Raw genomic sequence first — 25,585 nt, forward strand, 5'->3', positions numbered from 1 at the left:
TGGCAAGCTTGGTAAGTCGACGCGGACAACGGCGGCGTGCCAACAGAGTCCACTGCATTTGTGTTCCACAGAGAAGGCCTAGTTCGCTCAATGACCTGGACCGCGGTTGCGGCCAGCAGGACGGTGAAATGGAGTTCCTTCAAGTTGTGGAGCAGCGGCACATCATCGACGACTTGTCCAAGGTCTTCAGGCAGGCGACTCGGTGCACGTACGGCAGCGCCGCGCTCGCTCGCTGTCGCCAGGAAACCTTTTCCGTCCAAAGCTTGGCCGGCGGCCGCCATCCAAAAAATTGGCCCCTTAAATTCCGACCTTTCAAGCAGGAGCATTGTGCGCACGCGTTTGAACACGCTTTAGACTTGTTTTGCCGTTTTCAGCAGCTCAAAGCTCCCGTTTTGTCAGCGCCTTTGCCACTCGCTGTGCGCTGAAAACGACGGACTTGCCCGGCTGCTCAGCCCGTCAACCATGAGCCGCGAGCGCGACGTCATTGTCCGTAGGCAGCTAGTGGCAAAATGCACCCTGTTAGAGTTGCGCTCGCTCCAACTTATTTTGCAAGAACCACACGGGAGACAAGTAAGTTCTTTTGGACACCTGCAGGTGGAGAGTCCATCCGTTGTACGAATGAAGTCTGACTCTCGGCTCCTGCACGAGCATTTTAATTAAGAGAAACAGGGTGGGTGTAAGAGTGGATTGAATAGAGGAAGCCCTTGACCTCTAGTCAAAACATAGCAAGGGGTGTTTTACGACTTTGTGTAGGAAGGGATAAGCGATAGGGATAAATAAGGGATAAATAATATTATTTATTACAGGTCGCAGTCAAAGTCAAAGCAACACAATGATACGATAAAGATAATCTGGAAAACCCTGACACACCCTGTAGTTGTCACTTTTGGAAAAGACGAGCGTCCCTCCAATCATCGCCGGTGACGTGTTTTTCAGGCTCTGGAGACAGGAGCTCATGTCAGAAATGTCATTGTGAGTCGCGTTTGTTTCTGCGCCGGAGCCGTTCGTTCCCTTTGCATCCAAAGAATCTCAAAGGCGGATTATTTGTGTCGACAGGAGAGAGATTTGCTGCTACGATACCGACGTCGAGAATCTCTGAGGAGGAACAAAGCGTGAGGTCCTGCAAGGTGAGTCTGTTTGTTTGCGGCTGCTTGGTGTTGCGCAAGATGAAATGGCCTTTTTCTCGCTATCGTTCCTCTCGTCGATTCATCGTGAGGTGTCGCTTCAGTTTGTTCAGAGAGATGTTTGCTTCCGCGCCCGCAGGTCATCGAAACATTTTACGGCTACGACGAAGACGTGTTGGTGGACTCGGACGGATCGTCCTTGTCTTTTCACACCGACAGAACCCCCGACACGGAACCCGAAGAGGTAGCCCGCCATTTCTGCCAGCGTATTGACACCAAACATTCCTCTTCAGCCTGGAATCGGACTCGTCTTTGCGTCGCGGGTGCTTTGTCGCCGGTCTGACTGATTCTGGTACTAGTGCTGTGTTGCATTGGTGTGTGCATGAAGAGGCGGAGCTTCGCTACCGCCAGCTGACGCAAGAATATCAAGCGCTGCAACGAGCCTACGCTCTGCTAGCCCAGACCAGCGAAAGGGGACTACGACGCCGAGAAGGAGATCAAGGTGGCGCCCCTTCCCGCAACCCCCGGCCGGGTCGCAGCCTCCCCGTTCTCACCCAGCCTCGGGTGTTCTCTGGTCTGAAAGGAGGAGGAGGAGCCTCCCTCCTCCTCCTTTCAGACCAGAGAAAAGCTGATGGTAGAAATGGGTCACTATCAAAGCAGAGTAGCAGATCTGGAGTCAGCGCTGAAGCAACAAGGACAGGTAAGCTCATCAATGAGCACACCTTTTTCTCAGACAAAATAGCTACATTCTTCAGTCACTCATCCGTCTGGCATTACTGGACCAACCCCCCCCCCCCCCCCCCCCCCCCCCCCGAACGTGGCTGGGAAAATGTGGAGAAAAGCAAATGTCATTTTCCAGTCAACCAAAGAATTTGTGGATGAAAATGACACAACATTCCAAAGCTGTCCACGCGTTTGTCTCTTCTAGAATGTCAAGTGGGTGGAGGAGAAGCAGCTGCTGCGTCAGAGCAATCAGCAGTTGGCCGAAAAGGTGACGGAAAGAAAGGCGCTGGGCGGAGTCGCTTGGCGTCACACCTGTCGGGAAGCCCCGCAGATGAGGTCTGACTGTCTTTTCAGGTCAGGCGGATGGAGGCGGAAGAAGCGCGTCTGAAAGAGCACATCCAGGATATCCGAGACCAAAACGAACTGCTTGAGTTCCGCATCCTGGAGCTGGAGGTGGGAAGACTCGCACAAGCGTGTTGAGGCCAGAGATGTGACGGACGGACGGACGGACGGACGGACGGATGCATGCCTCTGCCTTTCAGGAGAGGGAGTGGCGCTCCCCCGTCTTGAAGTTTCTGCAAGTCCGTTTCCCAGACGGCCTCAGCCCTTTGCAGATCTACTGCGAGGCCGAGGGCGTGAGCGTACGTAAGGCGTCCCTCGCAACCCTAACCTTAACCCGAGGTCCCAGAACACCTTACATTGCTCCTTGCGCCTTTCCCCCGGACATCGTCATCAGTGATCTGATGAAGAAGCTGGACATCCTGGGCTATAACGCCGTAAGTGTATGTCGAACTCCTTATGTTCGCACTCCACGAGACTCGGCGGCTCAAATGTGACTTTTGGAAGGCTTTGCGCTGAAAGAAGCTTGTTGACGCTGTGCCTTTGGGCTCTTGCAGAATCTCACCAACGAGGAGCAGGTGGTCGTGATTCACGCCAGGACCCTTCTCACCCTAGCCGAGAAGGTAACGCGCACGTCCACGCACGCTCTCGCATTCTGCTTATGTGACAGCAGCCTTTCCTCAGTGGTTAGAATACATCAAAGTGACCAAGTCAGCACTTCAACAGAAGATGTTGGACATTGAAAGTGAGAAGGTAGACAGACACGCGACATCAGCCAAGGGGAACTCCGGCAATGTGCCCCAACAATTCTGACCTTGAGCTGTGCTAGGATATGTTCTGCAAGCAGAAGGGCTACCTGGATGAAGAGTTGGACTTCAGGAAGTGTTCCATGGACCAGGCTCATAAGGTAAGCCGCCCTCAAATCTCCCGCCGGACCACTGATGGACGAGGATTGCGGCCCAGAGGATCCTGGAGCTGGAGGCCATGTTGTACGAGGCGCTACCGCAGCGGGACTGCCCCGCCACGGACGGCGAAAAAGCCAGCCACGCTGGCGTGAATGACGTGCTGACGGCGGATCAGAGAGAAGAGCTTAGGAGCGCCGTGGACCAATGGAAGCGAGCCCTGATGTGCGAGTTGAGGGAGCGCGACGCTTGCATCCTCCAAGAGAGAATGGATCTGCTGCACAGCGCGCAACAGGTAAGGGCCCAAAGCCAGCCCGGCACTTACTTGCACGCTTACTGGCTTTTGAATGCCACTTTCCATTTGTCCGTCCTAGAGGAACAAAGAGCTGAAAGAATTCATCGAAGCTCAGAAGAGACAAATCAAACAATTGGAGGAGAAGTTTCTGTTTCTCTTTCTATTCTTCTCCTTGGCCTTCATTCTGTGGCCCTAACACCAGCTGGTGAGTGAGCTCCAGCGGCACCGCACTCGACACCTCCGATACACTGCCAGCCGGTCTCAGACGTTGGCAGACGCTCCGATGCCAACGTATACCCCCCGCCACGGTGACAGAGGCACCGCGTCACACCGGCGCTCATCCAATCAGAAGGCAGGAAAAGCAAATTCACATGCAGGGCACTTTTGAACCAGAAGAGAGCGCCACAAAAAACGGTTGTTGCCCCAAACGCGCACTAAAAAGGGTCAGAATAACAAGAGTCCCACTGGCCAGCCGGGGCCACCCGTCCAGCTGTTTCTTCAGGGGGGAAAAAAATTGGAGTCACCGGTGAGTACATTTTGCATTTAGCTCTGCTTTTCTGCTTCTGTCTTCAAGTGTGTGGCATCCTGCGATCAAAGAGTCAGCCAACCCCAAAGCGGTTGACCTCAACGTCCCACCACCATGCCTACCAGAGCAGGTGACGTGATGCTTTGGACATCCTTCCGTCTCAGATGCCCAAAAGTACTCTTTGCCACATCTGCGGCAATACGGTGTCTTTTCAAAGGTGCAAATAAATCCAGCGTGGGCGGAACACGCACGTCTTCGGTTTTTCCCGCTTTGTTTGTGTGACAGCTGTTGTGAAAATTTTATACAAATAAAGTTGTATAGTACAGGTTTGGCCAAGCCGCAACTCCCGAACCGCATGCGGCTCTTTTATGTTCATATCAACATTTGTGTGTGTGTGTGTGTGTGTGGGGGGGGGGGGGGTTGTGCGTGTTGGCTTCACTTGAGTTCAATTTGGTATTTTGGTCAAAAGCGCATGTGGTGAAATTCCACAAAGTAGGATGGGCAAACACATTTCTTTAAACTATGAGTGTCAATTGGGCTCTCGAAATGGCAGGGAAAAGATGCACAGCAAAACGAAAATACGTAGATGAACACAGGACGTTTTAATCAGAGTGGGAAAGTTTCTATTTTTTGTTGAACGTGATGGCAAACCATTCTGCCTGATATGTCAGACCTCAGCGCATTTCAAAGATTCAAATCTTCAGCGCCATGCACTTCAGCTCACTCCATGCTAACATTGATCAGGCGTCGAACCCGCATCATCATGCTTAAGAGGTGGCCATGCTAACCAGTGCGCCATTATGTCAACGCATAATAACTAAGTCTACTGGTCAAAACAGCGGTTACTATATGACGTCGCTACGTCGTGGTCACGTGACGCAGACAAGACGTCAATGGACGTGGGCAGAGTTAACTTGTTTAAAAGGGAGTAGGCAGAAGAAATATTTAATTTATTTAAATCTATTTTGAGTGCACACCATTATGCCAATGCATAACAACTGTAAATCTACTAAACAAAACAGCGGTTGCTATATGACATCTGCCACGTCGTGGTCACGTGACATACGTGACGTCGATGGGCGTAACTTTCGCCGGAATTCAAATCCGCGGGGAGAGTTAACTTGTTTAAAAGAGAGTGGGCAGAAGAATTATTTAATTTATTTAAATCTATTTGGTGTGTGCGCCATTATGTCAATGCATAACAACTGTAAGTCTACTAAACAAAACAGCGGTTGCTATTTGACGTCTGCCACGTCGTGGTCACGTGACGCGGACGTGACGTCGACGCCTACTTTACATCCCACCGATCACAGGACTCCTCGGCTGCATAACCGTGCCCCCTTCCCAACCAATCGGATTTGCTATACGCGAAAACGACGCCAATGGAAAGAGCTTCCGCCCAAATTTAAATCCGTGGGCGTGGCTCGCAGCAGGAAGTAGGAAAATGGCGGCGATGTTGACAAAGACACAGCGGATGGTAACATACGACTAACAAGAGAAATATTTTTATTTTCTGCTTGCAACTGGACCGTCCAGAGCGTACACGGTAAGTACAACTCATCGTTTTTAAAAAGAAGTACTTTTGTTGCCCTGAAAAGCGAGTGAGCGTGGCGTTTGTGGGGGACGTCGAATTTCGACGATTCTTTCTGGTCAACGGTTGTAAATGATTGTGTTGATTAAAAAAGAAAACTTGATGTAACTCTACTTTTAACTGCCGTTTCAGATAGATTTGGAATTGCATCACATCCAATTTTGCCTAGAGCGTACACGGTAAGTAACACTCGTTGTGTTTAAGGAGATTTACGTTTGTAATAGCAGAAGTGTAGCCGCGTTGCGTTGTACGTGTGAATGTTGGTCCGGGCGAAATGTTAATGTTTAATTTCATTCCTTTAGGTTCCACGGTGTTTGTTGGCTGCAAGTTTTCCACTGCAAGAAGAGGCTCATATCATTGACCAGGAGCGAGCTACAATGGTGAGTAGCCATAACATTTATGTTAAACACTTCCTATTTCATGTCTAACAGTACTTGATTTAACAAATAACCATAAATAAATACAGTGTGGGCACTGAAGTTAACATATGTGATTATACTGCCTAATCTGTCACCGAGTAGATTGTTGCAAAGTAATATAAGATCCAAAGTTGTAATTCAGAATAGTTTTCAAAAGAAGGCCATTAGAATTATATACAAGTCTGATTACCCCGAACAAGCTATTAATTAAATCACAAATTCTTCAATTCAAAGATTTGGTAGATTATCAGACAAATAATGTCTAACAGTAATTGATTTAACACATCACGATAAGTAGATTGAGTGTGGGCACTCTCAAGTTAACCTATGTGATTATACTGCCTAATCTGTTACAGAGTATGTTGTTGCCAAGTAATGTAGAATAGATCCAAAGTAGTAATCCAGAATAGTTTTGAAGAGGCCATTAGAATGATAAACAAATCTGATTACCTTGAACATAATAACAAGCTAAGTGTTTAATATGTCCTATGAAGTCAAAATTGGGCACCATCATGTGGTGAAATTTGGAATTGCATCACATCCAATTTTGCCTGGGAACAAACAGATTACATAAATCTTAGTTTTGAATAAGCCACTCCTTCTCAAACAAGTAAACTCTGCCCATTTTGCGCAGTAGATGTTCTGTTAATATCTAGTATTTATACAAAGTCATAATTTAAATTGCTTTCAACCTTCATTCATCGGTTCAACCAACATTACTCGCTCTTCTTACCAACTTGTATTGATTTAACTAAGCGTTTAATACTTCCTATCAGGTCTCAAATCGAGATTTGGCAAAATACAATTTCAGCAAATCCAATTTTGCCAGGGAACAAAAATAGATTAAATAAACTAAATAAGTCCTCTTCCCATTAAATAAATCAGAAAAGTCTGTCTTGTAACCAGTCCTCTTCAAACAAGTAAAGTCTGCCCATTTTGTGCCGTAGATTTTGTGTCTATGCCTAGTATTTAAACAAAATCATAATTTAAACGACTTCTTTCCTTCATTCACTTTGGAAATTTGGAATTGCAGCAAATCGAATTTTGGCAGGGAACAAAAATAGATCAATTAAACTAAATAAGTCTTCTTCCCATTAAATAAATTAAAAAAGTCTGTCTTGTAACCAGTCCTTTTCAAACAAGTAAAGTCTGCCCATTTTGTGCCGTCGATTTTGTGTTAATGCCTAGTATTTATACAAAATCATAATTTAAAGGACTTCATTCCTTCATTCACTTTGGAAATTTGGAATTGCAGCACATCAAATTTTGCCTGGGAAGAAAAGTAGATTAAATAAATTTAATAAGTCTTACTACTTCCCATTAAATAAATTAAATACGTCTTACTTGTTCCCACTCCTTTTCAAAACAGTAGTTTAAAACGAGGGCCCTTCACTCAATCTTTAACCTCAACCCCGCACGTTGTGTTGTATCTGTGAATGTTGGTTGTGGCCAAATGATAGTTTTCTTTCATTCGTTTAGGTTCCAAGAAAACTTGATGTAACTCTACTTTTAACTGCCGTTTCAGATAAGCGGGTATTACGTCGCAGTCAAATGCCGCGGATATGACGTAATTGCCCGAACCTCCGCCAAAATTCAAATCTGTTGGCGCGATGGCCGTGAGCCACTGAGCAGCGACGATTATCAACAGAAATATCTTTATTTTCTGCTTGCAACTGGACCGTCTAGAGCGTACACGGTAAGTAACACTCATTGTGTTTAAGGAGATTTACGTTTGTAATAGCAGAAGTGTAGCCGCGTTGCGTTGTACGTGTGAAAATTGGTCGAGGCGAAATGTTAATGTTTAATTTCATTCCTTTAGGTTCCACGGTGTTTGTTGGCTGCAAGTTTTCCACTGCAAGAAGAGGCTCGTATCATTGACCAGGAGCGAGCTACAATGGTGAGTAGCCATAACATTTATGTTAAACACTTCCTATTTCATGTCTAACAGTACTTGATTTAACAAATAACCATAAATAAATACAGTGTGGGCACTGAAGTTAACATATGTGATTATACTGCCTAATCTGTCACGGAGTAGATTGTTGCAAAGTAATATAAGATCCAAAGTTGTAATTCAGAATAGTTTTCAAAAGAAGGCCATTAGAATTATATACAAGTCTGATTACCCTGAACAAGCTATTAATTAAATCACAAATTCTTCAATTCAAAGATTTGGTAGATTATCAGACAAATAATGTCTAACAGTAATTGATTTAACACATCACGATAAGTAGATTGAGTGTGGGCACTCTCAAGTTAACATATGTGATTATACTGCCTAATCTGTTACAGAGTATGTTGTTGCCAAGTAATGTAGAATAGATCCAAAGTAGTAATCCAGAATAGTTTTGAAGAGGCCATTAGAATGATAAACAAATCTGATTACCTTGAACATAATAACAAGCTAAGTGTTTAATATGTCCTATGAAGTCAAAATTGGGCACCATCATGTGGTGAAATTTGGAATTGCATCACATCCAATTTTGCCTGGGAACAAACAGATTACATAAATCTTAGTTTTGAATAAGCCACTCCTTCTCAAAGAAGTAAACTCTGCCCATTTTGCGCAGTAGATGTTCTGTTAATATCTAGTATTTATACAAAGTCATAATTTAAATTGCTTTCAACCTTCATTCATCGGTTCAACCAACATTACTCGCTCTTATTACCAACTTGTATTGATTTAACTAAGCGTTTAATACTTCCTATCAGGTCTCAAATCGAGATTTGGCAAAATACAATTTCAGCAAATCCAATTTTGCCAGGGAACAAAAATAGATTAAATAAACTAAATAAGTCCTCTTCCCATTAAATAAATCAGAAAAGTCTGTCTTGTAACCAGTCCTCTTCAAACAAGTAAAGTCTGCCCATTTTGTGCCGTAGATTTTGTGTCTATGCCTAGTATTTAAACAAAATCATAATTTAAACGACTTCTTTCCTTCATTCACTTTGGAAATTTGGAATTGCAGCAAATCGAATTTTGGCAGGGAACAAAAATAGATCAATTAAACTAAATAAGTCTTCTTCCCATTAAATAAATTAAAAAAGTCTGTCTTGTAACCAGTCCTTTTCAAACAAGTAAAGTCTGCCCATTTTGTGCCGTCGATTTTGTGTTAATGCCTAGTATTTATACAAAATCATAATTTAAAGGACTTCATTCCTTCATTCACTTTGGAAATTTGGAATTGCAGCACATCAAATTTTGCCTGGGAAGAAAAGTAGATTAAATAAATTTAATAAGTCTTACTACTTCCCATTAAATAAATTAAATACGTCTTACTTGTTCCCACTCCTTTTCAAAACAGTAGTTTAAAACGAGGGCCCTTCACTCAATCTTTAACCCCAACCCCGCACGTTGTGTTGTATCTGTGAATGTTGGTTGTGGCCAAATGATAGTTTTCTTTCATTCGTTTAGGTTCCAAGAAAACTTGATGTAACTCTACTTTTAACTGCCGTTTCAGATAAGCGGGTATTACGTCGCAGTCATGTGCCGTGGATATGACGTAATTGCCCGAACCTCCGCCAAAATTCAAATCTGTTGGCGCGATGGCCGTGAGCCACTGAGCAGCGACGATTATCAACAGAAATATCTTTATTTTCTGCTTGCAACTGGACCGTCTAGAGCGTACACGGTAAGTAACACTCATTGTGTTTAAGGAGATTTACGTTTGTAATAGCAGAAGTGTAGCCGCGTTGCGTTGTACGTGTGAAAATTGGTCGAGGCGAAATGTTAATGTTTAATTTCATTCCTTTAGGTTCCACGGTGTTTGTTGGCTGCAAGTTTTCCACTGCAAGAAGAGGCTCGTATCATTGACCAGGAGCGAGCTACAATGGTGAGTAGCCATAACATTTATGTTAAACACTTCCTATTTCATGTCTAACAGTACTTGATTTAACAAATAACCATAAATAAATACAGTGTGGGCACTGAAGTTAACATATGTGATTATACTGCCTAATCTGTCACGGAGTAGATTGTTGCAAAGTAATATAAGATCCAAAGTTGTAATTCAGAATAGTTTTCAAAAGAAGGCCATTAGAATTATATACAAGTCTGATTACCCTTAACATAACAACAAGCTATTAATTAAATCACAAATTCTTCAATTCAAAGATTTGGTAGATTATCAGACAAATAATGTCTAACAGTAATTGATTTAACACATCACGATAAGTAGATTGAGTGTGGGCACTCTCAAGTTAACAGATATGATTATACTGCCTAATCTGTTACAGAGTATGTTGTTGCCAAGTAATGTAGAATAGATCCAAAGTAGTAATCCAGAATAGTTTTGAAGAGGCCATTAGAATAATAAACAAATCTGATTACCTTGAACATAATAACAAGCTAAGTGTTTAATATGTCCTATGAAGTCAAAATTGGGCACCATCATGTGGTGAAATTTGGAATTGCATCACATCCAATTTTGCCTGGGAACAAACAGATTAAATAAATCTTAGTTTTGAATAAGCCACTCCTTCTCAAACAAGTAAACTCTGCCCATTTCGCGCAGTAGATGTTCTGTTAATATCTAGTATTTATACAAAGTCATATTTTAAATTGCTTTCAACCTTCATTCATCGGTTCAACCAACATTACTCGCTCTTATTACCAACTTGTATTGATTTAACTAAGCGTTTAATACTTCCTATCAGGTCTCAAGGCAAGATTTGGCAAAATACAATTTCAGCAAATCCAATTTTGCCAGGGAACAAAAATAGATTAAATAAACTAAATAAGTCTTCTTCCCATTAAATAAATCAGAAAAGTCTGTCTTGTAACCAGTCCTCTTCAAACAAGTAAAGTCTGCCCATTTTGTGCCGTAGATTTTGTGTCTATGCCTAGTATTTAAACAAAATCATAATTTAAACGACTTCTTTCCTTCATTCACTTTGGAAATTTGGAATTGCAGCAAATCGAATTTTGCCAGGGAACAAAAATAGATCAATTAAACTAAATAAGTCTTCTTCCCATTAAATAAATTAAAAAAGTCTGTCTTGTAACCAGTCCTTTTCAAACAAGTAAAGTCTGCCCATTTTGTGCCGTCGATTTTGTGTTAATGCCTAGTATTTATACAAAATCATAATTTAAAGGACTTCATTCCTTCATTCACTTTGGAAATTTGGAATTGCAGCACATCAAATTTTGCCTGGGAAGAAAAGTAGATTAAATAAATTTAATAAGTCTTACTACTTCCCATTAAATAAATTAAATACGTCTTACTTGTTCCCACTCCTTTACAAAAAAGTAGTTTAAAACGAGGTCCCTTCACTCAACCTTTAACCCTATTTATTCACCTTCTAGGCTAAGTGTTAAAGGCTAAGTGTTAAAGGCTAAGTGTTAAAGGCTAAGTGTTAGAGGCTAAGTGCCAGAGGCTAGGCGCCAGAGGCGAGTTTTTGTGGGCTGAAGTTTTAGTGGGGTTAGTGTGAATACAATCCAAAAGAATACAACAGAATACAATACAATAGAATATAATACATAGATTAAATTCAATAGCTCTTACTACTTCCCATTAAATAAATTAAATACGTCTTACTTGTTCCCAATCCTTTTCAAAAAAGTAGTTTAAAACGAGGGCCCTTCACTCAACCTTTAACCTCAACCCCGCACGTCACATTGTGTTGTATCTGTGAATGTTGGTTGTGGCCAAATGATAGTTTTCTTTCATTCGTTTAGGTTCCACGGTGTTTGTTGGCTATGTTTTCCACTGTCAGAAGGATGAAAATACAAAGTACAACGCTTGGACGTGGGCGAAGACGTCACCGGTGAGTCCTTCCTTCCTATTTATTTACCTTCTAGATGCTAGAGGCTAAGTGTTAGAGGCTAAGTGTTAGAGGCTAAGTGTTAAACACAATACGAACAACACAACGATACTGCACTGAACAACACGATACCGCACTGAGAAACACGATACCGCACTGAACAACACGATACCGCACTGAACAACACCATGCCGCACTGAACACCATGCCACACTGAACAACACCATCCCGCACTGAACAACACCATGCCGCACTAAACAACACCATGCCGCACTGAACAACACCATGCCTCACTGAACGACACCATGCCGCACTGAAAGACACCATGCCGCACTGAACGACACCATGCCGCACTGAAAGACACCATCCCGCACTGAACACCATGCCGCACTGAACAACACCATCCTGCACTGAACAACACCATCCCGCACTGAACAACACCATGCCGCACTGAACAACATTATGCCGCACTGAACATTATGCCGCACTGAACAACACCATGCCGCACTGAACAACACCATGCCGCACTGAACAACATTATGCCGCACTGAACAACACCATGCCGCACTGAACAACACCATGCCGCACTGAACAACACCATGCCGCACTGAACAACATTATGCCGCACTGAACAACACCATGCCGCACTGAACAACACCATCCTGCACTGAACAACACCATTCCGCATTGAACACCATGCCGCACTGAACAACACCATCCCGCACTGAACAACACCATCCCGCACTGAACAACACCATGCCGCACTGAACAACATTATGCCGCACTGAACAACATTATGCCGCACTGAACAACACCATGCCGCACTGAACAACACCATGCCGCACTGAACAACACCATGCCGCACTGAACAACATTATAACGCACTGAACAACACCATCCCGCACTGAACAACACCATGCCGCACTAAACAACATTATGCCGCACTGAACAACATTATGCCGAAATGAACAACACCATGCCGCACTGAACAACACCATGCCGCACTGAACAACACCATCCTGCACTGAACAACACCATCCCGCACTGAACAACACCATGCCGCACTGAACAACACCATGCCGCACTGAACAACACCATGCCGCAATGAACAACACCATCCCGCACTGAACAACATTATGCCGCACTGAACAACATTATGCCGCACTGAACAACACCATGCCGCACTGAACAACACCATGCCGCACTGAACAACACCATCCTGCACTGAACAACACCATCCCGCACTGAACAACACCATGCCGCACTGAACAACATTATGGCGCACTGAACAACATTATGCCGCACTGAACAACACCATGCCGCACTGAACAACACCATGCCGCACTGAACAACACCATGCCGCAATGAACAACACCATCCCGCACTGAACAACACCATGCCGCACTGAGCAACACCATGCCGCACTGAACAACACCATCCTGCACTGAACAACACCATGCCGCACTGAACAACACCATTCCGCACTGAACAACACCATGCCGCACTGAACAACATTACGCTGCACTGAACAACACGATCCCGCATTGAACAACACCATCCCGCAGTGAACAACACCATGCCGCATTGAACAACACCATGCCGCACTGAACAACACCATGCTGCACTGAACAACATTATGCTGCACTGAACAACACCATGCCGCATTGAACAACACCATGCCGCACTGAACAACACCATCCTGCACTGAACAACACCATCCCGCACTGAACAACACCATCCCGCATTGAACAACACCATCCTGCACTGAACAACACCATGCCGCACTGAACAACACCATCCCGCACTGAACAACACCATGCCGCATTGAACAACACCATGCCGCACTGAACAACACCATGCTGCACTGAACAACATTATGCTGCACTGAACAACACGATCCTGCATTGAACAACACCATGCCGCACTGAACAACACCATCCTGCACTGAACAACACCATCCTGCACTGAACAACACCACCCCGCACTGAACAACACGATCCCGCATTGAACAACACCATCCCGCACTGAACAACACCATGCCGCACTGAACAACACCATTCCGCACTGAACAACACCATGCCGCACTGAACAACACCATGCCGCACTGAACAACACCATGCCGCACTGAACAACACCATGCCGCACTGAACAACATTATGCCGCACTGAACAACACCATGCCGCACTGAACAACACCATCCCGCACTGAACAACACCATGCCGCATTGAACAACACCATGCCGCACTGAACAACACCATCCTGCACTGAACAACACCATCCCGCACTAAACAACACCATGCCGCACTGAACAACATTATGGCGCACTGGACAACATTATGCCGCACTGAACAACACCATGCCGCACTGAACAACACCATGCCGCACTGAACAACACCATGCCGCACTGAACAACACCATGCCGCACTGAACAACATTATGCCGCACTGAACAACACCATGCCGCACTGAACAACACCATGCCGCACTGAACAACACGATCCCGCATTGAACAACACCATCCTGCACTGAACAACACCATGCCGCACTGAACAACACCATGCCGCACTGAACAACACCATTCCGCACTGAACAACACCATGCCGCACTGAACAACACCATCCTGCACTGAACAACACCATCCCGCACTGAACAACACCATGCCGCATTGAACAACACCATGCCGCACTGAACAACACCATCCTGCACTGAACAACACCATGCCGCACTGAACAACACCATGCCGCACTGAACAACACCATGCCGCACTGAACAACATTATGCCGCACTGAACAACATTATGCCGCACTAAACAACATTATGTCGCACTGAACAACACCATGCCGCACTGAACAACACCATGCTGCACTGAACAACATTATGCCGCACTGAACAACACGATCCCGCATTGAACAACACCATCCCGCAGTGAACAACACCATGCCGCATTGAACAACACCATGCCGCACTGAACAACACCATGCCGCACTGAACAACACCATCCTGCACTGAACAACACCTTTCCACACTGAACAACACCATGCCGCACTGAACAACATTATGCCGCACTGAACAACACCATGCCGCACTGAACAACACCATGCCGCACTGAACAACACCATGCCGCACTGAACAACACCATGCCGCAATGAACAACACCATCCCGCACTGAACAACACCATGCCGCATTGAACAACACCATGCCGCACTGAACAACACCATCCCGCACTGAACAACACCACCCCGCACTGAACAACACGATCCCGCATTGAACAACACCATCCCGGACTGAACAACACCATGCCGCACTGAACAACACCATTCCGCACTGAACAACACCATGCCGCACTGAACAACACCATGCCGCACTGAACAACACCATGCCGCACTGAACAACACCATGCCGCACTGAACAACATTATGCCGCACTGAACAACACCATGCCGCACTGAACAACACCATCCCGCACTGAACAACACCATGCCGCATTGAACAACACCGTGCCGCACTGAACAACACCATCCTGCACTGAACAACACCATCCCGCACTGAACAACACCATGCCGCACTGAACAACATTATGGCGCACTGAACAACATTATGCCGCACTGAACAACACCATGCCGCACTGAACAACACCATGCCGCACTGAACAACACCATGCCGCACTGAACAACATTATGCCGCACTGAACAACATTATGCCGCACTGAACAACACCATGCCGCACTGAACAACACCATGCCGCACTGAACAACACCATGCCGCACTGAACAACACGACGTCGCACTAACAACACGACGCCGCACAGAACAACACGACGCCGCACAGAATAACACAATACCGCACAGAACAACACAATACCGCACAAACAGTTTTAGATAATATTACGTCGCAGTCATGTGACGCGGACATGACGTCAATAGGCGGAACTCACGGCAAAATTATAATCCGTGGGCGTGGCTTGCAACAGGAAGTAGGAAAGCGGCAGTTCTGGCAAACAAGACACAGCTGTTAGTAACACGATGACTAACAAGGCAAATATTTTTGTTTTCAGCTTGCAACTTGACCGTCTAGAGCGTACAAGGTAATTACAACTGTTTTTTTTTAGCCCTGAAAAGCAAGGGAGTGTGGCGTTTGGGAGGAATGTCGAACTCGGCGTCTGCTTCCAGCCACAGACGCCAAATTTCGACGATTATTTCGACTGGTCAACGGTTGTAAATTATTGCGTTGACTAAAAACTTTATTTAACTCTACTCTTAACTTTGCCGTTTCAGATATGCGGGTATTACACCGCGGAAATGACGTCAATAGGCTGAACTCTCGCCAAAATTCAAATCTGTGGGCGCAATGGCCTTGAGCGAGACACCGGATACAAACACGACGATTATCAACAGAAATATCTTTATTTTCCGCTTGCAACTGGACCGTCTAGAGCGTACACGGTAAGTACAACTCATTGTGTTTAAAAAGATTTACGTTTGTGTAGTTTGCGTTGCGTTGTATCTGTGAATGTTGGTTGAGGCTAAATGTTAATGTTTAATTTCATTCCTTTAGGTTCCACGGTGTTTGTTGGCTGTATGTTTTCCACTGCAAGAAGAGGCTCGTATCATTGACCAGCAGGAGCTACAATGGTGAGTACCCCTTTCGTCTTCCATTTATGTTAAACACTTCCTATTTCATGTCTAACAGTACTCGATTTAACAAATAACCATAAATAAATACAGTGTGGGCAGTCACGTTAACATATGTGATTATCCTGCCTAATATGTTTATCACAAATATGTCACTAATCACTAATATGTTTATTTGTTTATCACAACACCTTTGGACCTTCAGCAATCGATTATTTACCTTCATCTACATAGAGACAGAACGATGGTGTCTTAAACATCTCATTCATTTCACCAAATAACTTCACGCAGGTGGATAACGGCCGTCTCGGTCACGCTATGTTGCGTGATGCAGTTTTGAAGAACCAAATGCATTTATTCAATGAATAAGTCAAGCTAGTTCTATGTTTATGATGTTGTAAGTTACGGTACCGATTGAAGTTGAGTTCGAAGCCAGTGGAAAACAGCGCTGCGTTTGTGCTCTCCAGGTACAAATGTTGTGATCTCTGACTGACGACCGGGCGAGACTCGAGTAAGAGATGTCCAAACGAGCTCCGGCAGGGCGGGCCAAGGCGGAGCGAACGGACGCCCTTCAGGCCGCCAATGACGAGCTGAGAACCAAACTGATGGACGTCCAGTTAGAACTTCAGCAGGAGAAGAACAAGGTGAAAACCTCAACAGACAGACACTGCCTGCCTGCCTCCCTGCCTGCCTCCCTGCCTGCCTCCCTCCCTCCCAGTTTTCCCGATGTAGATTAGACATGCGTGTGCCATGACTGTGTCAGCCTACATCAACAAATGCACCGAGGACGTCAGCACCACTAAGAATATCATCACCCGGAGCAACCAACGACCCTGGATGACTGAGGAGGTACGTCAAACGCTACGAGCGCGGAACTCTGCCTTCAAGTCTGGCGACAAGGAGACACTGAGGACAGCGAGAGCCAACTTGAACCGTGCCATCAGGATAGCGAAGCGAGACCGCAGTCGAAAATTTCAGGATCGTTTCCACGACGTCAAAAACATCAGGAGTATGTGGCAAGGCATACGGGCGATTACAGACTACAACTCACCCTCCCCCCCCCCGGTGGGTGTAGTTGATGCTGACTTTCTAAATGGTCTAAATAACTTCTTTGGGAGGTTCGAGGCACTAAACGGCACTCCAGCAGTTAAAACTGTCCCCCATCAGGAAGAGGAGGTACTCTGCCTTGACTCCGCCGATGTGTTGAAGACCCTGAGGAGAGTCAACCCCTGTAAGGCCCCTGGCCCCGACAACATTCCTGGGCGTGTGTTCAGGGAATGTGCAAGTCATCTGGCTGGGGTCATCACAGACATTTTTAACACCTCGCTGGGCCAAGCCACAGTGCCGGCGTGCTTTAAGACTGCCTCCATCATTCCGGTGCCGAAGAAACCTCAAATCACCTCATTTAATGATTACCGGCCTGTTGCACTGACTCCGGTTATGATGAAGTGCTTCGAAAGGCTGCTTAAAGGTCACATCGTTTCCAGACTCCCCCTATTATTTGACCCGTTCCAGTTTGCCGACCGGCAAAACCGCTCCACTCAGGACGCCATCTCCTCCGTTCTTCACCTGAGCCTGGCTCACCTGGAGGAGAAGAACACCCATGTGCGGAGGCTGTTCCTGGACTTCAGCTCAGCGTTTAACACCATCATCCCACAGCATCTGGTAGGAAAATTGGAACACCTGGGCTTCAACACCCCCCTTCGCAACTAGACTTCCTCACCAACAGACCTCAGTCAGTCCGGGTCGGACAGAACACCTCTGATGTCATCACCCTCAGCACAGGCTCCCTTCAGGGCTGCGTCCTGAGCCCCCTGCTGTGCACCCTGATGACACACGACTGCGTCCTCAGGTTCACCACCAATCACATCGTGAAGTCAGCAGACGACACAACGGTGGTGGGGCTCATCAGAGACAACAACGACCTGGACTACAGAGAGGAGGTGGAGCAGCTGGTGGGCTGGTGCAGAGAAAACAGCCTGATCCTGAATGAGGAGAAGATGAAGGAGATCATCGTCGACTTCAGGAAAAAACAGCCTCACCACGCTCCACTGATCATCAACAGCTCAGCTGTGGAGGTGGTCAGCACCACCAAATTCCTGGGGGTCCACATCACAGAAGACCTCACCTGGACTATGAACACTACGGCACTGGTCAAGAGGGCACAGAAGCGCTTGTACTTCCTGCGGAGGATGAGGAGAGCCCACCTGCCCCCACCCATCATGAGGACGTTCTACAGGAGCACCATAGAGAGCATTCTGACAAGCTGTCTCTCTGTGTGGTGTGGAGGCTGCACCGCCTCCGATTGGAAGAACGTGAGGAGAGTGGTGAGGACAGCAGAGAGGATCATAGGGGCTCCTCTTCCCTCCATTCAGGACATTTCATCTCAGCGCTGCATGTCCCGTGCCCGTAACATCATCAATGACCCATCACACCCCCACCATGGACTGTTCTCCCTGCTGCCCTCTGGGAAGAGGTTTGCAGCATCCGCTGCAGGTCCACCAGGTTCTGCAACAGCTTTTTCCCTGCTGTCATCAGACTGTTGAACACTAGAACTGTTGAGCTCTAAACTGAACTCTGCATCACACATTCACAGAACTGTACTTTATGACACTACGGACCTCTATCTTGCACTATCTCGCACTACCAACTTTACTGAACTTGTATAAACCCTTTAAATAGAAGTTTAATACATGGTTTAGCATTCCTCTGCACACTCTTGAATACTGTTTTGCCTACTTGCACTATTGCATAATTATCACTGCTGCACTTTATACTTATTTTAATATATATATATATATATATATATATATATATAGTATATATGTATATATATATATTTTCATAGGATATGTTACTTCTATTCAACTGCAATATCACTACTTTGTTGTAAGACGTATGCAACGGAATTTCGTTTTGTATGCACCATGTGCAGACAAGATGACAATAAAGTTTGTCTAAGTCTAAGTCATGTCAGGTCAGCTGTCTGGAGAGAGAGAGAAGTCAGGACCTGCGGGCGGAGCACCACCGTGCCACCGCCGCCATGACGGAACTCAAAAGCAAACTCCATGAGGAGAAGCAGAAAGAGTTAGCCATTACCAGGGAGACATTACTGCGGCAGCATGAAATGGAGCTGATGAGAGTGATCAAAATCAAAGATGGAGAGATCCAGCGACTGAATGCCTTGGTCCTCAGCCTGAGGGACGGCTCCATGGACAAGGTGATCCGCTCTATCCGTGTCTGACTATCCGCACGCCACGTCGGGCTTCGATGCGGCCGCTACCGTATTGTGTAGCTTGTCCCCAGTAAGCGTCGCGGCGCTCCGTTGCGGTCTCAACGGCCCGGTGTGGCGCAATGTCTGCTCAGGTGAGGAGGGGGGGGCGCTTTGCTGGCGGAGGTGGAGGAGACGCGGCGGTGTCGGGAGACCGAGCGGTGTCGCCTCCACCAGGAGCGCGGAAGAAGCCCTGGCAGCGGCCCAGCAGGCCTGGCAGTCCCGAGCGGCCGAGCTCCGATCGGCTCATCACCAGCATCGGGAGGAGCTGAGCCGAACCAAGAGAGACTGCGAGAGGGAGATCCGCCGACTGGTAGGACTGATCAGATGCGCGGTGCGTGGCTATGTTCCCAATTTCGTTGTATACCTGCAGTGCAATGACACCTAAGGCATTCTATTCTATTCTATTTCACAAGAAGAAAATGTCCGGTTGCTCGCTTCGCTTTTGTCACAGCAAAGGTGTTCTAGTCGATTCAAGAAAAAAATTGGCCGGTTGCTCTCTTTGTTTTTGTCACAATTCTGGCAAATGAGTTTGCCCGCCTGCCTGAGCGCTCCCCGTTTGTACATCCAGACGGATGAGATCAAGCTGAAAGACAGAGCGGTTAGTGTTTTGGATGAAGCCCTGGGGCCGGCCACGTCCACCGCCTTCAGCTGCAGACTCAGGCTGCCGAGCAGCAGATCGCTGCCCTGAGGGATTCCCAAAGGGCGGGCCTAAACTACCCTGGAAGTGGGGTCAACGCCGCTACTAGCAATCCTCTTCATTGCGTAAGCCACCTCATCACACACTTGCAGTACGCATGACTTAGTTCGTTGCTGGAGGAAGGTAGCACAAAAACAGTTTTGAACTTTGAACGAGTGCTTGTGTGTGTGTGTTGCGGGGCGTTTTCAGTCTCAGGAGGATCGGGACACGCGACGGTTTCATCTGAAAATCGCTGAGCTCAGCGCAGTCATCAGGAAACTGGAGGATCGAAACGCCCTGCTTTCTGAAGAGCGCAATGAACTGGTAATTTATTGACGGCACGCTTGAAGGTTTGCGCTACGTTTGATGCGCGCCATCCAGCGAGGCACCCATTGCGCTTGCTTATTAGTTGAGCGGCGCGGCGAGTCGGTTGCCTGGTAGATGTCTTTTATTGGGAGCCAAAGCCACGATTCCGTTCAAACCGATGCAAAAGGAATGGATACGTTCTGGCCCGCGTGTTGTGCGTCTTTCACATCCCGCACTTCATGCTTGCAGCTAAAGCGACTGAGAGAAACAGAAAGCCAGTTTCTGCCACTCCTGTACAAAAACAAACGCCTGAGCAGGAAGAATGAAGAACTCTCGCTGGTGCTGTGTCGCCTTGAAAACAAAGTGCGCTTTGTCACCCAGGAGAACGAGGAGATGGCAAGCTTGGTAAGTCGACGCGGACAACGGCGGCGTGCCAACAGAGTCCACTGCATTTGTGTTCCACAGAGAAGGCCTAGTTCGCTCAATGACCTGGACCGCGGTTGCGGCCAGCAGGACGGTGAAATGGAGTTCCTTCAAGTTGTGGAGCAGCGGCACATCATCGACGACTTGTCCAAGGTCTTCAGGCAGGCGACTCGGTGCACGTACGGCAGCGCCGCGCTCGCTCGCTGTCGCCAGGAAACCTTTTCCGTCCAAAGCTTGGCCGGCGGCCGCCATCCAAAAAATTGGCCCCTTAAATTCCGACCTTTCAAGCAGGAGCATTGTGCGCACGCGTTTGAACACGCTTTAGACTTGTTTTGCCGTTTTCAGCAGCTCAAAGCTCCCGTTTTGTCAGCGCCTTTGCCACTCGCTGTGCGCTGAAAACGACGGACTTGCCCGGCTGCTCAGCCCGTCAACCATGAGCCGCGAGCGCGACGTCATTGTCCGTAGGCAGCTAGTGGCAAAATGCACCCTGTTAGAGTTGCGCTCGCTCCAACTTATTTTGCAAGAACCACACGGGAGACAAGTAAGTTCTTTTGGACACCTGCAGGTGGAGAGTCCATCCGTTGTACGAATGAAGTCTGACTCTCGGCTCCTGCACGAGCATTTTAATTAAGAGAAACAGGGTGGGTGTAAGAGTGGATTGAATAGAGGAAGCCCTTGACCTCTAGTCAAAACATAGCAAGGGGTGTTTTACGACTTTGTGTAGGAAGGGATAAGCGATAGGGATAAATAAGGGATAAATAATATTATTTATTACAGGTCGCAGTCAAAGTCAAAGCAACACAATGATACGATAAAGATAATCTGGAAAACCCTGACACACCCTGTAGTTGTCACTTTTGGAAAAAGACGAGCGTCCCTCCAATCATCGCCGGTGACGTGTTTTTCAGGCTCTGGAGACAGGAGCTCATGTCAGAAATGTCATTGTGAGTCGCGTTTGTTTCTGCGCCGGAGCCGTTCGTTCCCTTTGCATCCAAAGAATCTCAAAGGCGGATTATTTGTGTCGACAGGAGAGAGATTTGCTGCTACGATACCGACGTCGAGAATCTCTGAGGAGGAACAAAGCGTGAGGTCCTGCAAGGTGAGTCTGTTTGTTTGCGGCTGCTTGGTGTTGCGCAAGATGAAATGGCCTTTTTCTCGCTATCGTTCCTCTCGTCGATTCATCGTGAGGTGTCGCTTCAGTTTGTTCAGAGAGATGTTTGCTTCCGCGCCCGCAGGTCATCGAAACATTTTACGGCTACGACGAAGACGTGTTGGTGGACTCGGACGGATCGTCCTTGTCTTTTCACACCGACAGAACCCCCGACACGGAACCCGAAGAGGTAGCCCGCCATTTCTGCCAGCGTATTGGCACCAAACATTCCTCTTCAGCCTGGAATCGGACTCGTCTTTGCGTCGCGGGTGCTTTGTCGCCGGTCTGACTGATTCTGGTACTAGTGCTGTGTTGCATTGGTGTGTGCATGAAGAGGCGGAGCTTCGCTACCGCCAGCTGACGCAAGAATATCAAGCGCTGCAACGAGCCTACGCTCTGCTAGCCCAGACCAGCGAAAGGGGACTACGACGCCGAGAAGGAGATCAAGGTGGCGCCCCTTCCCGCAACCCCCGGCCGGGTCGCAGCCTCCCCGTTCTCACCCAGCCTCGGGTGTTCTCTGGTCTGAAAGGAGGAGGAGGAGCCTCCCTCCTCCTCCTTTCAGACCAGAGAAAAGCTGATGGTAGAAATGGGTCACTATCAAAGCAGAGTAGCAGATCTGGAGTCAGCGCTGAAGCAACAAGGACAGGTAAGCTCATCAATGAGCACACCTTTTTCTCAGACAAAATAGCTACATTCTTCAGTCACTCATCCGTCTGGCATTACTGGACCAACCCCCCCCCCCGAACGTGGCTGGGAAAATGCGGAGAAAAGCAAATGTCATTTTCCAGTCAACCAAAGAATTTGTGGATGAAAATGACACAACATTCCAAAGCTGTCCACGCGTTTGTCTCTTCTAGAATGTCAAGTGGGTGGAGGAGAAGCAGCTGCTGCGTCAGAGCAATCAGCAGTTGGCCGAAAAGGTGACGGAAAGAAAGGCGCTGGGCGGAGTCGCTTGGCGTCACACCTGTCGGGAAGCCCCGCAGATGAGGTCTGACTGTCTTTTCAGGTCAGGCGGATGGAGGCGGAAGAAGCGCGTCTGAAAGAGCACATCCAGGATATCCGAGACCAAAACGAACTGCTTGAGTTCCGCATCCTGGAGCTGGAGGTGGGAAGACTCGCACAAGCGTGTTGAGGCCAGAGATGTGACGGACGGACGGACGGACGGACGGACGGATGCATGCCTCTGCCTTTCAGGAGAGGGAGTGGCGCTCCCCCGTCTTGAAGTTTCTGCAAGTCCGTTTCCCAGACGGCCTCAGCCCTTTGCAGATCTACTGCGAGGCCGAGGGCGTGAGCGTACGTAAGGCGTCCCTCGCAACCCTAACCTTAACCCGAGGTCCCAGAACACCTTACATTGCTCCTTGCGCCTTTCCCCCGGACATCGTCATCAGTGATCTGATGAAGAAGCTGGACATCCTGGGCTATAACGCCGTAAGTGTATGTCGAACTCCTTATGTTCGCACTCCACGAGACTCGGCGGCTCAAATGTGACTTTTGGAAGGCTTTGCGCTGAAAGAAGCTTGTTGACGCTGTGCCTTTGGGCTCTTGCAGAATCTCACCAACGAGGAGCAGGTGGTCGTGATTCACGCCAGGACCCTTCTCACCCTAGCCGAGAAGGTAACGCGCACGTCCACGCACGCTCTCGCATTCTGCTTATGTGACAGCAGCCTTTCCTCAGTGGTTAGAATACATCAAAGTGACCAAGTCAGCACTTCAACAGAAGATGTTGGACATTGAAAGTGAGAAGGTAGACAGACACGCGACATCAGCCAAGGGGAACTCCGGCAATGTGCCCCAACAATTCTGACCTTGAGCTGTGCTAGGATATGTTCTGCAAGCAGAAGGGCTACCTGGATGAAGAGTTGGACTTCAGGAAGTGTTCCATGGACCAGGCTCATAAGGTAAGCCGCCCTCAAATCTCCCGCCGGACCACTGATGGACGAGGATTGCGGCCCAGAGGATCCTGGAGCTGGAGGCCATGTTGTACGAGGCGCTACCGCAGCGGGACTGCCCCGCCACGGACGGCGAAAAAGCCAGCCACGCTGGCGTGAATGACGTGCTGACGGCGGATCAGAGAGAAGAGCTTAGGAGCGCCGTGGACCAATGGAAGCGAGCCCTGATGTGCGAGTTGAGGGAGCGCGACGCTTGCATCCTCCAAGAGAGAATGGATCTGCTGCACAGCGCGCAACAGGTAAGGGCCCAAAGCCAGCCCGGCACTTACTTGCACGCTTACTGGCTTTTGAATGCCACTTTCCATTTGTCCGTCCTAGAGGAACAAAGAGCTGAAAGAATTCATCGAAGCTCAGAAGAGACAAATCAAACAATTGGAGGAGAAGTTTCTGTTTCTCTTTCTATTCTTCTCCTTGGCCTTCATTCTGTGGCCCTAACACCAGCTGGTGAGTGAGCTCCAGCGGCACCGCACTCGACACCTCCGATACACTGCCAGCCGGTCTCAGACGTTGGCAGACGCTCCGATGCCAACGTATACCCCCCGCCACGGTGACAGAGGCACCGCGTCACACCGGCGCTCATCCAATCAGAAGGCAGGAAAAGCAAATTCACATGCAGGGCACTTTTGAACCAGAAGAGAGCGCCACAAAAAACGGTTGTTGCCCCAAACGCGCACTAAAAAGGGTCAGAATAACAAGAGTCCCACTGGCCAGCCGGGGCCACCCGTCCAGCTGTTTCTTCAGGGGGGAAAAAAATTGGAGTCACCGGTGAGTACATTTTGCATTTAGCTCTGCTTTTCTGCTTCTGTCTTCAAGTGTGTGGCATCCTGCGATCAAAGAGTCAGCCAACCCCAAAGCGGTTGACCTCAACGTCCCACCACCATGCCTACCAGAGCAGGTGACGTGATGCTTTGGACATCCTTCCGTCTCAGATGCCCAAAAGTACTCTTTGCCACATCTGCGGCAATACGGTGTCTTTTCAAAGGTGCAAATAAATCCAGCGTGGGCGGAACACGCACGTCTTCGGTTTTTCCCGCTTTGTTTGTGTGACAGCTGTTGTGAAAATTTTATACAAATAAAGTTGTATAGTACAGGTTTGGCCAAGCCGCAACTCCCGAACCGCATGCGGCTCTTTTATGTTCATATCAACATTTGTGTGTGTGTGTGTGTGTGTGTGGGGGGGGGGGGGGGTTGTGCGTGTTGGCTTCACTTGAGTTCAATTTGGTATTTTGGTCAAAAGCGCATGTGGTGAAATTCCACAAAGTAGGATGGGCAAACACATTTCTTTAAACTATGAGTGTCAATTGGGCTCTCGAAATGGCAGGGAAAAGATGCACAGCAAAACGAAAATACGTAGATGAACACAGGACGTTTTAATCAGAGTGGGAAAGTTTCTATTTTTTGTTGAACGTGATGGCAAACCATTCTGCCTGATATGTCAGACCTCAGCGCATTTCAAAGATTCAAATCTTCAGCGCCATGCACTTCAGCTCACTCCA

General features: G+C 47.5%; 1 protein-coding gene and 1 long non-coding RNA gene across 2 annotated transcripts; both read left to right on the forward strand.

The window, feature by feature from the left end:
- Positions 1-1,993: 1,993 nt before the first annotated feature.
- Positions 1,994-2,617, forward strand: LOC148378484 (uncharacterized). The gene is made up of 3 exons (XR_015855869.1): positions 1,994-2,115; positions 2,202-2,300; positions 2,390-2,617. It is a non-coding gene; the product is annotated as an uncharacterized LOC148378484 (long non-coding RNA).
- A 132-nt stretch (positions 2,618-2,749) lies between these two features.
- Positions 2,750-5,636, forward strand: LOC148378485 (janus kinase and microtubule-interacting protein 3-like). The gene is made up of 5 exons (XM_088367882.1): positions 2,750-2,809; positions 2,871-2,939; positions 3,016-3,093; positions 3,150-3,451; positions 5,633-5,636. The coding sequence occupies exons 2-5, from the start codon at positions 2,916-2,918 to the stop codon at positions 5,634-5,636; spliced, it is 408 nt and encodes a 135-aa protein (XP_088224008.1). The 5' UTR covers positions 2,750-2,809; positions 2,871-2,915.
- Positions 5,637-25,585: the final 19,949 nt, after the last annotated feature.

This window comes from Syngnathus floridae, unplaced genomic scaffold, assembly GCF_059516105.1.
Source record: "Syngnathus floridae isolate MCC-2025c unplaced genomic scaffold, RoL_Sflo_1.0 HiC_scaffold_42, whole genome shotgun sequence".
NCBI classification, from domain to species: Eukaryota; Metazoa; Chordata; class Actinopteri; order Syngnathiformes; family Syngnathidae; genus Syngnathus; species Syngnathus floridae.

Bases quoted from the DNA above. Each gene is read 5' to 3' on its own strand.
- LOC148378485 (XM_088367882.1), top strand. From the start codon at position 2,916: ATGTTGGACATTGAAAGTGAGAAG. The intron at 2,940-3,015 runs GTAGACAGACAC...GAGCTGTGCTAG, and splicing joins TGGACATTGAAAGTGAGAAG to GATATGTTCTGCAAGCAGAA. The intron at 3,094-3,149 runs GTAAGCCGCCCT...ATTGCGGCCCAG, and splicing joins CCATGGACCAGGCTCATAAG to AGGATCCTGGAGCTGGAGGC.